A 14,779-nucleotide genomic window follows, 5' to 3' on the forward strand; every position below is an offset into this window, starting at 1 on the left:
ATGCAAAAAGCGTAAGTAATTTAATAAAACGAATATTTTTTCATTAAATATGGTATAATTTTTGACAAGACCCCAGACAGGACCCGCTTGTCAAAATGGGACAGTCAGAAATGAAAACAATAGACTCGCTCTTTTTAACCGACTTTTTAAAAGGAGGTTCTCAATTCGTCGATATGTTTTTTATGTTTGTTGCCTCAGAACTTTCGACTGGGTAAACCGATTTTGATAATTCTTTTTTTATTTGAAGCTTTTAAATAAAATCATAAAAAGGTGCTTCCCGTGTGGTCCCATTGCAATTTGGTCCAGATCTGGCAATGGCAACCATGAGGAAACCATAAAAGCCTTAAATTTCTTATACGTATGTGCGCAAAAAATTTACGAATAACTCAATATCGCGCCAGCCCATTTCGATAATTCTTTTTTTATTGGAAAGGATTTACTTCAAAGGTAGTTTGTTGATAGTTTGGTTAGGTTCTGCTAATGGGATCCATAACAAAGTAATGGAACCATTCCTAAGAGAAAATTAACGATACTAAATTTAAAAATACCAATAATCGTTACTAGAATTAGATTTATTAATTAAAGTGTATAAAAATACGCAATTTTTACTTAACGTGTAAATCACGGAAGTATCGTTACCTAGTGATAATTGATACTTATTTACATCGTAAATATGTAAAAGCTAATATTTTTCAGCTTTCCCGTACACGACATAATGAAAGAGACTTGAAAGAACAGTTGGTAGCATGAGAGAGATGTAAAGAAATTTACAAACCAAATAAGCATATTTATATTTCAACACTAAAGGATTTAAGTTTTTTGGATTACACCACATTTAAAATTTCACAAAAGCTGTCATACAAATATATGTTGATGTGCGCTTACACTACATATAACAAAAAGATACCCCGGAAAAGATATCTAAACCTAAAGGCCAATTTTATTTAATTCAAGGAACTTAACATTTAAGTAACCAGTTTACCTAATTATTTTATGTAAATAAAAATATTATATTTGAGTATAAGTTCCTCTCATTAAAGGTTACCTTAACTTATTAAATCCAATTCCTTTTAGAACGTAAAGAAGTAACAATTATAAACACAAGCCAATAAATAAACATACAAAACTTTCCCCTTTATAATATGAGTATGATCTTTGATTAAAAACGTAAAAATTTACCGATTACCGACTTAACAGATCTTGATCGAAAAATAGGGACAGACTGACGAACGTAAAACTTATAGCAACCCTCTTTTTCCTCTGGGTTTAAAAAATACCTAATATGCTACTCCACTGATGTCACTGTCCAAATCGGGTTCTAAATTCAAAATACGCAGCTGAAACTGAAGTAGTGTTTACATTGCTGCCTATTGACCAATAATATTTTAAAGAACTAGAGTAAACGCAGAAATGTATAAACATAGAAGTCGAAGGTGATTATGGTGTCATTTGTGGCATGTGCCATATTTCGGCTTTGATTTTGTATGAGGTGCATTGTCTATATGTATAGAACGTCATTGTAAACAGTTATAAATTGTTATTGTTTAGTTTTTACTAATTTACAATCATTATCTCTAAACTAAAATTTCATTAAACTTAAACAGCTTATTGTTTATCGATTACAACTCCCTATAAAGAAAGCTAATTATCGATAGAAGATGTCCTTACCCTACGCCGTACGAAGTTCAACCTTGCCTTTGAATAACGCCGCCGGCGTCAAAGAGATACCGTCGGCACGTGTACTATGCTACCAAAGAAAAGCCGTCAGTGACTTAACACGTGTATTTTAGCCTAAACACATGGTCGGATTTGGTACGGCGGGACCATAGGACGGTCCAGTGGGCGTGGGTGGACACCTCGCGCCAATTGGTCCGCCGTCGTACTCAGTACGGTCCGGACGGTGATAATAATAATTTTTTGCGATGGACAATGCGACATACCATCGAATATGGTCCGGTAGCAGGGGCATGCATTCCATATATGCCAATAGGCATAGCCTACCTACCATATTTAGAGTCTAAATAATATATCTACACTAGATTTCAAGTTAATTCAGATAAATTTAGTTATTTTATTCTATAATTGATCTTCTATTGAACACCCAACCAGAAAGTTTTTCGTTACGCGATATACTAAATACCTATTGTAGGCATTATCAATTAATGTACGTTCAATTTCTATAACAAAATTTATTTGTCAAGGTTATACGACCACAGCAAAAAATATACAATAACTATGTTTATCGTTCTTAAATATGACCATCGCAATTTGACATCTTTAGCACGTCCGGGTAGGCAAGCTTATGACACTTCCGACTGACAACTGCAGCTGCCACGGATTAAACCAACGAAATAAATTATACCTACATTATGATTTATGAGTAATTATTATGACGAGTCACGTTCGCTTAGTGTCCGAGTTTCAGCCTTACTGCGCTCCCATAAGAGTGTTGACATCGCACATGACGTGATTCATGATTGTGAAATATATAAAATATGACATTTCCGGAAATAAAAAAATATTGTTCAGTAATCAACAATGACAGCGCCATTTTTTTTAGTTGTTGTGTTTTCGTCATTCGTGTACTTACACGGGCGTGAATAATTAAGCTAATTACATTAGTTATTTGTTTTGTGTTGATTTGTTTATTGTTATCTATTTATATATTTAGTTTTTGTATTGGGAAAAAAAAAGAAGTTGCTGTGTGTTTTGTGTTTAAAATAGATAACTAGTAAGGAATTAAAATATAATGGAGAAATTCCAGTGTCGCGATTGTGGCGAAAATACGATTTGTTTACATAAATTAGGTAATTATCCTTTTGCACAATTTTCGTTCGTAGATAAATTTTTTTTTTTTCTCTTTATAGACCAATGCCAAATATTAGTTTAACTCAACAAAAAGGTAAAACTATGAGATAATTCAATACCAAGTATTACGAAAAATACACAGGCTAGCTGGATGCCGCCATTCCAATTTATTGTTCTACTTCCCCTGCTGTTTATTTTCAAGAACGAAAACTGTGTGGAATGACCTACTGGTTACGATGACTTGAATAATTTGATAAATCTAGCTAAAAACACGATCAATCTGACAGAACGGCAGAAGAATGTTGGTAAGTGAACTTATATTTATCCTTAAAACAGGAACTAAATTTTTAAATATTAATCGCAAATACGACTAGTTAGACTTCCAGTGCCTACCGCGCTGGAAAACCAATGCACGCCCCTGGGTACCAGACCGCGTCCGATAGTTCAGCCGGACCAAATTCGACCATGTGTTTAGACTATAAAATACACGTATCAGTACACTGAGGCGGCTTTTCTTTGGTGGCAAACCGGTAACGCCGCCTTATGATATTGAAATATCCAAGTTCATTGAATCGTTGACCCAGTTACGTAATTCTACAGTACGTTTAAATTTGCTCAAAATGAAAAGTCATCTGGCTGCGTGTAGACTGCGATGACCATCCGCGAATCTACGCATTTTCTATTTTTTTTTTCTATTTTATTTATTTATTGGAAAACAAACAGCTTAAGTTATATACACATTGTAACACATAATTTATATTTCACAAGCCAATAAAGTTTCCACTTAAATATAAACAAAGTAGGAGTGAATATAATACAAAATATAACGATTTTATATACAATTAAACATAAGGCGAAAAAAGTACACAAAAATACAAATGAAACAAAATTTATCAAATTTATCGGTTGGACATATTTTAAGAATGTTTAAGATATTCTTTAATTTTTTTAGTAAAAGTTGGATAGCTGCTATGAAAAATGTCTAAGTGACTATAATTATTATTATAAGTGTTGCATGCTCTTATAATAAAACAATTGCTAGTATAATTAGTTCTACGAACAGGGATAAAGAATGTATCTATAGCACGTGTATAATGTTTTGGACAGTTAAGTTTAATGTTACTTAAAATACGATTGGAATCAATTAAGTCATGTAATATTTTGAAAAGGAAAACTTGATCTCTGTATTCTCTACGCTGTTGTAAAGATAGGTAATTAAATTTAGGAGTATTACAATTTTGAAACTTATAATTTAATCTTTTAATAAATTTATTTTGTACACTTTCTATAGCATCTATATATTTTGTATAACGTGGGTTCCAAGCAGTCGAGGCATATTCTAAATATAATAATAATAATAAAATATTTTATTTGCAGCTAAAAAATGTGTAATTAACAAAAGTAAGCTTACCAAAACAAAATATATTACAGCTTAAAATTAAAATGAAACTTAAACATAATAGAAATAAAAAACATCAGCTGCAAATAGGCACAAGCTCGGCATATGCTGACACACATCATGTATGTCCAGCGCCGATCTTCCGCTTGAGCCATTCTGTGACCTTGAAGCTGTCCCAATACGAATGTACGCTATGATTTTTATAATTTTTAATTTTGTTGTGAATTACACGTTTTCATTTGCGACTTTCTCGGTGTAACCAGTATCGAACCGATGGTTGCTTGCTCTGTGGTCTTCAAGCGTCAACCAACTGTCTAGGTGACAGATGACACTGTCAACTGTCAAAATAATTGCAGGACTTCTAGAGCCACATTATATCAACAAACAATTATTGTCAACTAATATGTTATTCATTTTATATTGTGCATTAGGCTTACAATTATTTTGAACTAAAAAATACCTACGACATTATTTTGCAGTGTAATACAATCAAAACCAAAATGATAATAAAAATACTAGCACCATACAAAGAATAAGTACCTACTAGATAAATATATTATTAAAATGAACTATGATTAGAGAACGAAAATAGATAATTAGTTCGGTTGCCAATCGAATCACTTATTAATTTAAGAGGGAAGATCCTATAGTACTAAAGAGACAAGAGCAATCTGAATCTAACCTATATTACACTCATATCTTGAGCCAAGTTCTCTTGTGCTCTTTGCTCCTGTAAAAGAAATTGTCTTAATTTCGTTTTAAATAAGGATAGACTTTTTAAATTTCTAATAGGCGGTGGGATGTTATTCCAACATTTGGATGCCGAGTAACGAAAGCTCCCTCTAAATGACGCCGATCGATGCTTCTCAATAACCATCTGAACAGAACAATGCCGTGACCCACACGACCTAAGACTAGCCGTTCTAGATAGTTTGTCATAAAGGTATTTTGGCTTTTCGAACTTTAATACACCAAAAAGGATACAAGCTAAATGAAGTTTTCGCCGATGTTTCATTTTTAACATTGAATGCTTATTCAAGAAAGGGGTGACATGGTCTCTATGTTTTATATTGAAACAAAAACGGGCACATGCATTCTGGACTCTCTGAATCAATTTTTTAGTTACAGAAACTAAACGTGGGCCAAAGACAACATATGTATAATTCAGCTTTGAGAGAACTAGACTTTCAACAAGACGGATACGCATCTCCTTTGACAGATAAGGTCTCATCCTATATAATACTTTCAGCCTGTAAAAAGAGTTACTGACTAGGCTAGTGATGTGATCATGGAATCTCAGTTTGCTGTCGAGAAGAAGACCAAGATTACGTGCTACATATGTACGTTCAATGGGTTCACCCATCAAGATAATGTCATGTGAAGACTTTAAACTGCTCAGCTGTTTGTTGGTGCCACAAATTATGTATTTTGATTTCACCGGATTAAGACATAGACTGTTTTTCTGGGCCCACAACATAATACTATTAAGGTCATCATTAAGCAACTGGACCGCATTATCTATTTCACTTGGCTTACAAGATATATATATTAGGGTGTCATCAGCATAAAAGTGGTATTTGCAATGTCTGATATGGCTTTTGATGTCTGCTGTGTATAAAATAAATAATATGGGGCCCAAAATAGAACCTTGCGGTACTCCTTCTACAACCGGTAAAGTGTCAGATGTCAAGGAGGAAGAACTGTTGTGGTACAGCTGTACACATTGGTGACGCTCACATAGGTAGCTATTGAACCATTTTAATGCAGCAAAATCAAATCCATAATAATTTAATTTTGATAGCATTATATCGATAATATGGTCTGACATAAGCATTATATAAAAGATTAAAAGTATGAATATTTTTGAAGTCATTTCCCTGTCTGAATATAAAACCAAGCATTTTATAAGCTTTTGCTGTCATATTGTCTATATGATTTTCAAATAAGAGAGCCGAATCTAGCGTTACCCCAAGGTCTTTTATTTCTGACACCCTTTTAAGGGGTTTATTGTTTATTTTATATTTGAAGAAAATTGGCATTTTTTTCCTCGAAAATGTTATCATACAGCATTTGTCAACATTGAGGTATAAGTCATTAGCGGAACAATAGTTTCCTAACTCAATCGCTTTGTAGGTCAACACAGTCCAGTTTTTCTTTTATTATTTTAAATATTTTGGTGTCATCCGCATAAAGTAAAATATTAGAATTTTGAAAAGATTGCAAAACATCATTAATAAATATGTTAAATAACAATGGGCCAAGGTGAGAGCCCTGAGGAACGCCCGATGTAACAGGGACAAAACTAGAGATAAATCCTTTAACAGCTACCGCTTGTGTTCTGTTACGGAGATACGACTCCAGCCATCTTAGAAGATCTCCTTGAATACCGATACGCTCAAGTTTAAATAATAGTCGAGCATGCGAAATTTTATCGAACGCCTTTGAATAGTCGGTATAAATTGTGTCTACCTGGAATCCATTGTTTAAAGCATCCATTACTTCATCTAGAAATTCGCAAAGGTTAGTTTCCGTCGAGCGTTTATTTACAAATCCATGTTGCTGTGGAATAATTAGTGGTCGTAATAAAGGAAATAAAGTGTCATAGATAATTTTTTCAAATAATTTTGGGATGACCGATATCTTTGAAATCCCACGATAGTTTTTAATATTATGTCTGTCACCACTTTTAAAAATGGGAACAATTAAAGACATTTTCCATATTGATGGTAAACTACCTGAATGTAATGATTTCCTAAAGAGTATATCTAAAGGTATTGAAATTTGTCTACTACATGCCTTCAGTAAAATTGGGTGTAAATGATCGGGACCACTTCCTTTGGTTGGGTCAAGTTTTAACAAGTACTTTTCTACCTTTTCACGTGTAATGTCTATTGTTCTCGCAAAAGTTTGAGTATAGCTTAATGGTAAGTTATCATGGCTAAATCTAGTATTAGAATCGGCTGTAAAAACGGAGCTAAAGAATGTGTTAAACATATTAGCTATCATTTGACCGTCTGATCCAGTATCATCATCATAGTACATACAGTCTGGAATACAATTACTACTTCGCTTAGATTTTACAAATGCCCAGAATTTTTTAGAATTGTTATATTATTTTCGGCCTTATTTATAAATAAATCATAGCATTCTGCTTCTAAACGTTTTGTTTCACGGCGTAATTCCGAGAACCTATCATAGTCACTATCTTCCGTATATTTTTCATTTTTTATGAGCTTTCAGTTTTTTCTTAATTAACTTTATTAAAGATCTAGAGTACCACGATGGAAACTTATCATTTTCAGGCACTAGTTTTGTAGGGACAATTCGATCTATAATATGGTTAAGTATAAAATAAAATTTTCCTACGGCACATGTTATATCTTCTGATGAGAGCTCTTCAACCCAGTCAATTTTTGATAATTCATCATTAACTGCATTGTAGTCGGTGTTGTGATAACAACGAACAACACGAGTCGGTGCTCGTAAGTACATGTTATTTTTTTCACTCTCAACCTTCACCACTAAGGATGGATGATGACCGTCTTCTGGCAATGCTAATGGTTTTGTTCTATTGACCACACAAACAGTATTAGATAAAACAAGATCTTATAGTCTATTATTATTGTTGTAAATATTATTATACTGCTTAAATCCTGTAAATGTCATAAATGCGAATAGCTGGTTAACTAAATTATTATAAGAAGTGTTTACAATGGTAATATGTCCTCCGGGAACATGCAGCTATGTTGCATCCTTAACATTGAAGTCTCCTAATACTATGAATTTATCATTTGGGAATTTAATTACTACATCAGATAAATATTCAAAAAATGTAGCTTGAGAGTTACTTTGTTGTGTGTTTTGTGGAAAATAACAGCAGAAAACCCTTAACTTTTTTCGGGTTGTATACTTTTCCAAAAGTAGGTCCAGAGAAGTAATGTCCGCATCAGGCAAACATGGAGGCACGTAAGAGTGACGCATGTCTACAGTAACACAACTACGACGTACAGCAATCAGTGTACCCCCACCCATAGTCACTCCTAGACGCTTGTAATCACGATCATTTCTGTATACACTATATCGCGAGTCAAAAAATTCTTCATTGAAAAATCCTTCTGACAACCATGTTTCGCTCAAACAAACTATATCATAATTCATATTCAAAAGATTCAAATAAAATTGTTTTGTTTTGGTGCGTAATCCCCTAACGTTTTGGTAAAATATAGTTAGAGCCATACTAAGTTAGAAGAAGCATTAATAAATAGTAATCATAAGTAATAATTCGATCCAAAATTTGTTCAAACAGTTTTCTACAAAATAAGTTTAAAAACATACACCACAAAATTGTATGGCAATAAATAAAAGCACTTATAATAAATAATAAAATAACTAGCTTATAGAAACATTCCCTCGTAGAACCAACCACATTATAAAGCTTGCAAAAACAGCAACTACAATTAAAACTATAATATCTATAAATAATTTTAAAAGTCATTAATATCAAAGCAAAGACAAACATGTATGAGTTTAGTATGGTAGCACTTCTGTGATTTTCTTTAAACATTCACTAGAACTTATATGAATAACCGGTGAGCTGCTAGTTTTCCGAACCATGATCGTACAGTTACGGACCCAGCAAATCATGAAGCCTTTCTCCTTTGCTCTTCGTCTAGCCTCATTTAGAAGAGATTTATTATAGGTTGATAGGTGATCATTAGCATATATATGAGTATTAACACCGGCATATCCAAGGTCGGAAGCTTTTAAATTTTTTATTTTCCTTAGTGATGAAAGAAAGTCATCCTTTTTATATCGTGCCTGCATTTTTAATATAATTGGGCGGGGTTTATTTTCTACCGAGTCATTCTTAATTGCCACTCTGGTCACGAAATCTATGTCCGTATGCCTGTATAGGTCCCATAGCGGTAACGCAGAGACTAACCGGCTCCTCGAACACATCCAAATGGCTACAGATTCCGTGTTGGAGTAGATCCCCACTGCAGAGATCGTGTTTCTTGGCGATTTTAACGCCCACCACGCCGAATGGCTAGGCTCACGTACCACCGATCATGCAGGGAGATCTGTTCACGACTTCGCCTTAGCATATGGTCTGACGCAACTGGTTATTGCGCCAACGCGAATCCCAGATGTGCAAGATCATACACCTTCACTGTTGGACCTTCTGTTGACCTCACATCCGGACGGCTACCTAGTTTCCGTTGACCCTCCTCTGGGATCGTCGGACCACTGCCTGATCCGGAGCACCGTGCCGATCACGCGCGTAACACGGCCCCGCTTCTTAGGCTGTCGCCGCGTGTGGCACTGTGGCACTATAGGTCAGCAGAGTGGGACGAGATGCGGTGCTTTTTTGCATCCTACCCGTGGAGGCAGATCTTTTTTTCGCTGGGAGTTCCAGATGCCGCTGCTGACGCTGTTGCTGATGTGGTACTGCAAGGTATGGAACTCTTCATTCCATCCTCCTCTGTGCCTATCGGTGGCAGGTCCCAACCATGGTTTGACCGCTCCTGCAAAATGGCCTCTCGCCGAAAGCAGGAGTGCTATCAGGCTTGGGTCAATGCGGTGGTATCTAAGGATGAGAATTCCAGCGAACTTAAAAAACACTTCAATCATGCCTCCAGGTCCTTCAAAAGAGTTATTGCTGACGCGAAGTCGAAGCACATTGGGAGAATTTGCGAGAGACTTGCACGCCTTCCCTCGGGAACTCGTGCGTTCTCCACCGCATGTTCCGCGGTGCGATTCATATTTGCCGGAGGTAAAAATCCGGCATGGTGCCGTGCTTAAGGCGCTTCTCACCTTGGACATTCATAAATCGACCGGGCCCGATTTCATTCCCCCGATAGTGCTGCGGACATGTGCTCCGGAACTGGCGCCGGTCCTTGCCCGTCTTTTCCGGCTCTCCTACTCATCAGGCGTAGTCCCGAAATTATGGAAGGCGGCTTTAGTGCACCCGATCCCTAAGAAAGGTGTACGCTCAGATCCATCCAACTACCGCCCCATTGCCATTACCTCCATTTTCTCCAAAGTAATGGAGTCGATCATCAACCGCCAGCTCTTGGGATACCTAGAGGCGCACCAGCTGATCAGCGACTGCCAGTACGGTTTCCGTCAGTGTCGCTCAGCTGGTGATCTTCTTGCATACCTCACCCATAAATGGGCGCAAGCGGTTGAGTCGAAGGGAGAGGCGTTGGCGGTGAGTTTGGACATAGCGAAGGCCTTCGATCGGGTGTGGCATAAAGCGCTTATAGCGAAACTGCCATCCTATGGGCTTCCCGAGAAGTTGTGCAAATGGGTCACAAGCTTTTTGGCTGATCGGAGCATCAAGGTTGTTATCAACGGTGCATGGTCCGACTTAAAACCCATAAACGCTGGTGTCCCGCAAGGCTGTGTGCTATCCCCTACGCTGTTTCTTCTGCATATCAATGATATGCTGCAAATCAGTAATATTCATTGTTATGCAGACGACAGCACAGGGTATGCTTCCTACACCGGCCGTGCCAACACGTCCCGGGATAGCGTCGACGAGAACCGGAACAAACTTGTGTCTGAAATCGAGACTATACTTTGCAAAGTCTCGGAATGGGGCCGACAAAATTTAGTCCAATTCAACCCCAAGAAGACACAAGTTTGTGCGTTCACCACTAAAAAGTCTCCCTTTGTCGTATCCCCTCGATTCGAGATCACTCCTCTAACTGCCACAGCCTGTATTGGCATACTTGGCGTCGATATATCGAGCGACATTCAGTTTTGTGGTCACTTGGAAGAGAAGGCCAAAATGGCCTCTAAAAAGCTTGGTGTACTCAGTAAGGCGAGACAGTACTTCACTAAAAGCCACCGCCTGCAACTTTATAAGGCGCAAATTCGGCCTCACATGGAGTACTGTTCTCACCTCTGGGCGGGTGCTCCCCAGTACCAGCTTCTTCCATTTGACCGCATACAACGAAGAGCGGCTCGAATCATCGACGATCAAGTCATCTCCGATCGGCATTGCGTAGAGATGTGGGTTCTCTCTGCATCTTCTACCGCATTTATCACGGGGAGTGCTCAGAAGAGCTGTTCGGGTTGATTCCAGCGGCCGAATTCCACCACCGGACATTACGTGCAAAGTACCATCCGCATCACGTAGACGTCTGGCATTCCACAACCGCGCGTTCTGTTCGAAATTTCTTGCCTCGCACAGCCACTTTGTGGAATCAACTACCGGCAGCGGTCTTCCCGAACAGATACGACTTAGGGACCTTCAAGAAAAAAGCATACTCCCACCTTAAAGGCCGGCAACGCATTTCCTGACACACCTGTTGTTGCGGATGTCCATGGGCGGTTGCCTCACCTGTCCCCATGTCGTTTGCCCCCTCTTATATAAAAAAAAATCCTTTTTACAAAACCAATGCACGGATTTTGTTAATTTTTGGTATATCGTCAGCAAATATGCTAACATACTACATACTAGATGTATACCTACATTTATTTCATATATGCTAGGCCTTCAAGGAAAGTGTACGCGCTTTTTTTGAAGGAATCCATGTTGTATCGTCCCGGAAACACAGCACAAGGAAGCTCATTCCACAGCTTTGTAGCACGTGAAAGAAAGCTCCTTGAAAACCGCACTGTGGAGGACTGCCACACATCCAGATGGTGGGGATGATATATTAACTTGTGGCGTGTCGTGCGAAGGTGGAATTCTGCGGCAGGAATCAGGTTAAACAGCTCTTTCGAACACTCCCCGTGATAAATGCGGTAGAAGACACACAATCAAGCGACATCTCTACGCAACGCCAAGTGATCCAGCCGTTCACAGAGCACTGGGTCCCCGACAATTTGAACTGCTCTACGTTGCACGCGGTCAAATGGATCGAGCTGATACTGGGGTTCGCCTGATCAGAGATGACAGCAATACTCAATGTGTGGCCGGATCTGCGCTTTGTAGAGCGCTAGAATGTGGGCCGGAATGAAGTATTGCCGTGCTCTATTAATGACGCTCAGCTTCTTGAAAGCCAATCTGGCTTTGCCCTCCATATGGCCAGGGAATTCGCAATCGCTCGAGATTTCGAGACCCAGTATTCCGATACTAGGCGAGGCTTTAAGGGAAGTGTTGTCGAAGAGCGGTGATACGACAAATGGTTCTTTTTTGTGGTAAACGCGCAAACTTGAGTCTTCTGGTAGTTAAATTGGACAAGGTTCAATTTACTCCATTCCGCGACCTTCTCAAGAGAGGACTCGATAGAAGACACAAGTTTCTCCCCGCACTGGTCGACGATTTCCCGAGAGAGACCTGCATGGCCCGTCTAACGGCATCACCAGTGCTGTCGTCTGCATAGAAATGTATGTTGGAGGTGTCCATTGATATGCAGAAGAAACAGCGTAGGAGATATCACACAGCCTTGGGGCACTCCAGCGTTCACGGGCTTCGGGTTCGAGCAATATCCGTCGACAACGACCTATATGCTGCGCCCAGTGAGGAAGCTGGAGATCCACTTGCATAAGCTCTCGGGAAGCCCAAATGATGGAAGTTTTGAGAGGAGCGCCTTGTGCGATACACGATCAAAGGCCTTCGCTATATCTAGGCCAGGCCTTCCCCCATGCTTTCAATAGCCGCCGCGAAGATCATGTACCGACCGACCATGGGGAAAGCCGTACCGGCACCAGCACCGGCGTCAACTCAGGGGCACACGTTCTAAGCACGATTGGAGAAATGCCATCTGGCCCGCTCGACTTCCTAACGTCCAACGAAAACAGAGCTCGCCGAACAGTTTTCTGTCTGAACTGTACTTCAGGCTCTGACACCGCGGGATGGTCGGTGTCGTGATTGCCGTCAAGAGTCGAGTTGGAGGCGAAAAGAGCGCACAGTAGATCGGTTTTCTCTTTTGCCGTATGAGCCAGGGTGTCATTCCTCATGTGCAACGGCGGCAGGGACGGCTGGTTAAAGTTACCAAGAGCAGCTTTCGACAACGACCAGAACTTGCGTGTTCCAGTCCGGTAACTGGAAAGAGGCACGGTTATATTTCTGATGCTGCTTTGACTGACGCATCGAACCAGGGCTGTGATCTGCCACCGATCGGTACTATAGAGCTTGGTATAAATATATCCATGCCCTGCAGTATCACATCGGCTACTGCAACGGCGCAGGCACTGGGATCATCCGAAGGGAAACCAACCTTGCCCCAAGGGTAGGATGCAAAAAAGGAACGCATCCTATCCCAATCTGCTGATGTATAGTGCCAAACGCGGCGGGTCGCTGTTGGTCTGCGACGTGGGCGTTGGATAGGTACTACACTCTTGACCAGGCAGTGGTCGGACGTTCCAAGCGGGGCGTCGACAGAGACTTGGTAACTATCAGGATGTGTAGTCAGCAGAAGATCCAATAAGGACGGCGCGTGTGGCTGTCCACATCCGGGAACCACGTTGGCGACTCAACCAATCGGAACAGACCATACGCCAATGCGAAACTATGCACAGATCGCCCTGCGTAGTCTGTGGTACGTGACATGTACGCCACCGGTCTTCGACACTAACCTAAGCGAAACATAACGGCACTAAGCCGCTACTTCACGCCGGTATTCTGTGCGAGTGTGGTAAGTAACCCGTGGGACGAGTCTGGCCCGATTGTGCTGACGTCATAAGAAGGCAGCGTGACTCTCCCACTTTTAAAAAGCCCGTAGTCGCCTCTTACGACACCCTTGGGCCTGGGACTCCCCTATTCTTTTTACGCCCTGGGGAAGCACAGGGCAAGCAGTTCCATACTGTATACGGATTTTGCGGCAAAAATGACTTCTTTTTACGTTAACTTAGAAGTTTGATTTTTTTCACAGTTTAAGGGACTGTTGGCTTGTGTATATCGTTTGAATTTCAACTCGATACCTTCACGCATTCCTTTTCGCATTTACCTTCTTCATTGTAGGCTTTTTTAAATAATTTTTGGGACTATTTTATTTTAAAAAATTTCAGTGCCAATATGTTCATAATTATGGTCCAATTGCAACCCCCCACTTTAAGGATGTGGTTGCTTTACATCCTGTATAAGAAGTAAATGCATAGAATAGAACCAAAACTGTCCAATTTTGGTGTAACATTTATATATGAAATGTGAACTAATACGCGCGAATATATAAAACTATAAATATATATACAGCAGCGCAACCACCAATATTGTGAGTATAGATAAGATTTGACTCAACCAGGGGGTCAAATATGTAGGTGTAGGGACGCCTCAACACCAGGTAATTAATTATTGCCCGCTAACAGTGTGTTTACAAATTAATATTCCTCTATTTCATCCATTACAAATTAATTTCATGATACTCACCTACAGAACCAAGCCAAGTATTGAGTATTGACATTCTCTTCATTGGAGTATATATTGATGTATAAAGAACCAAATTGGCAGCACCCAGTGCCGCAGTTAGTGGATTGACTCCAAAATACAATAGAGATAAACCGGTTGTACTGGTTGCAGCAGCAAACCCAATTGCATGGACTGGCCTAAAATTTATATTAAATACTTGTATAGCTAACAAAAATTACAAAATATTTATGTAATTGTTGATGTTAAGATTG

The 14,779-nt window shown here is 39.3% G+C and overlaps 1 protein-coding gene across 1 annotated transcript in view; it reads right to left on the reverse strand.

Annotated features, from left to right (window-relative positions):
• LOC126966335 (protoheme IX farnesyltransferase, mitochondrial) overlaps positions 1–14,779 on the reverse strand; it is a 37,218-nt gene that overhangs the window by 18,853 nt on the left and 3,586 nt on the right. Inside the window, exon 5 of the mRNA XM_050810329.1 lies at positions 14,529–14,704. Within this exon, the coding sequence (XP_050666286.1) occupies positions 14,529–14,704 (176 nt within the window). The remainder of the gene's footprint in view (positions 1–14,528; positions 14,705–14,779) is intronic.

The sequence above is a fragment of the Leptidea sinapis genome, chromosome 1, assembly GCF_905404315.1.
Source record: "Leptidea sinapis chromosome 1, ilLepSina1.1, whole genome shotgun sequence".
Classification (NCBI taxonomy): domain Eukaryota; kingdom Metazoa; phylum Arthropoda; class Insecta; order Lepidoptera; family Pieridae; genus Leptidea; species Leptidea sinapis.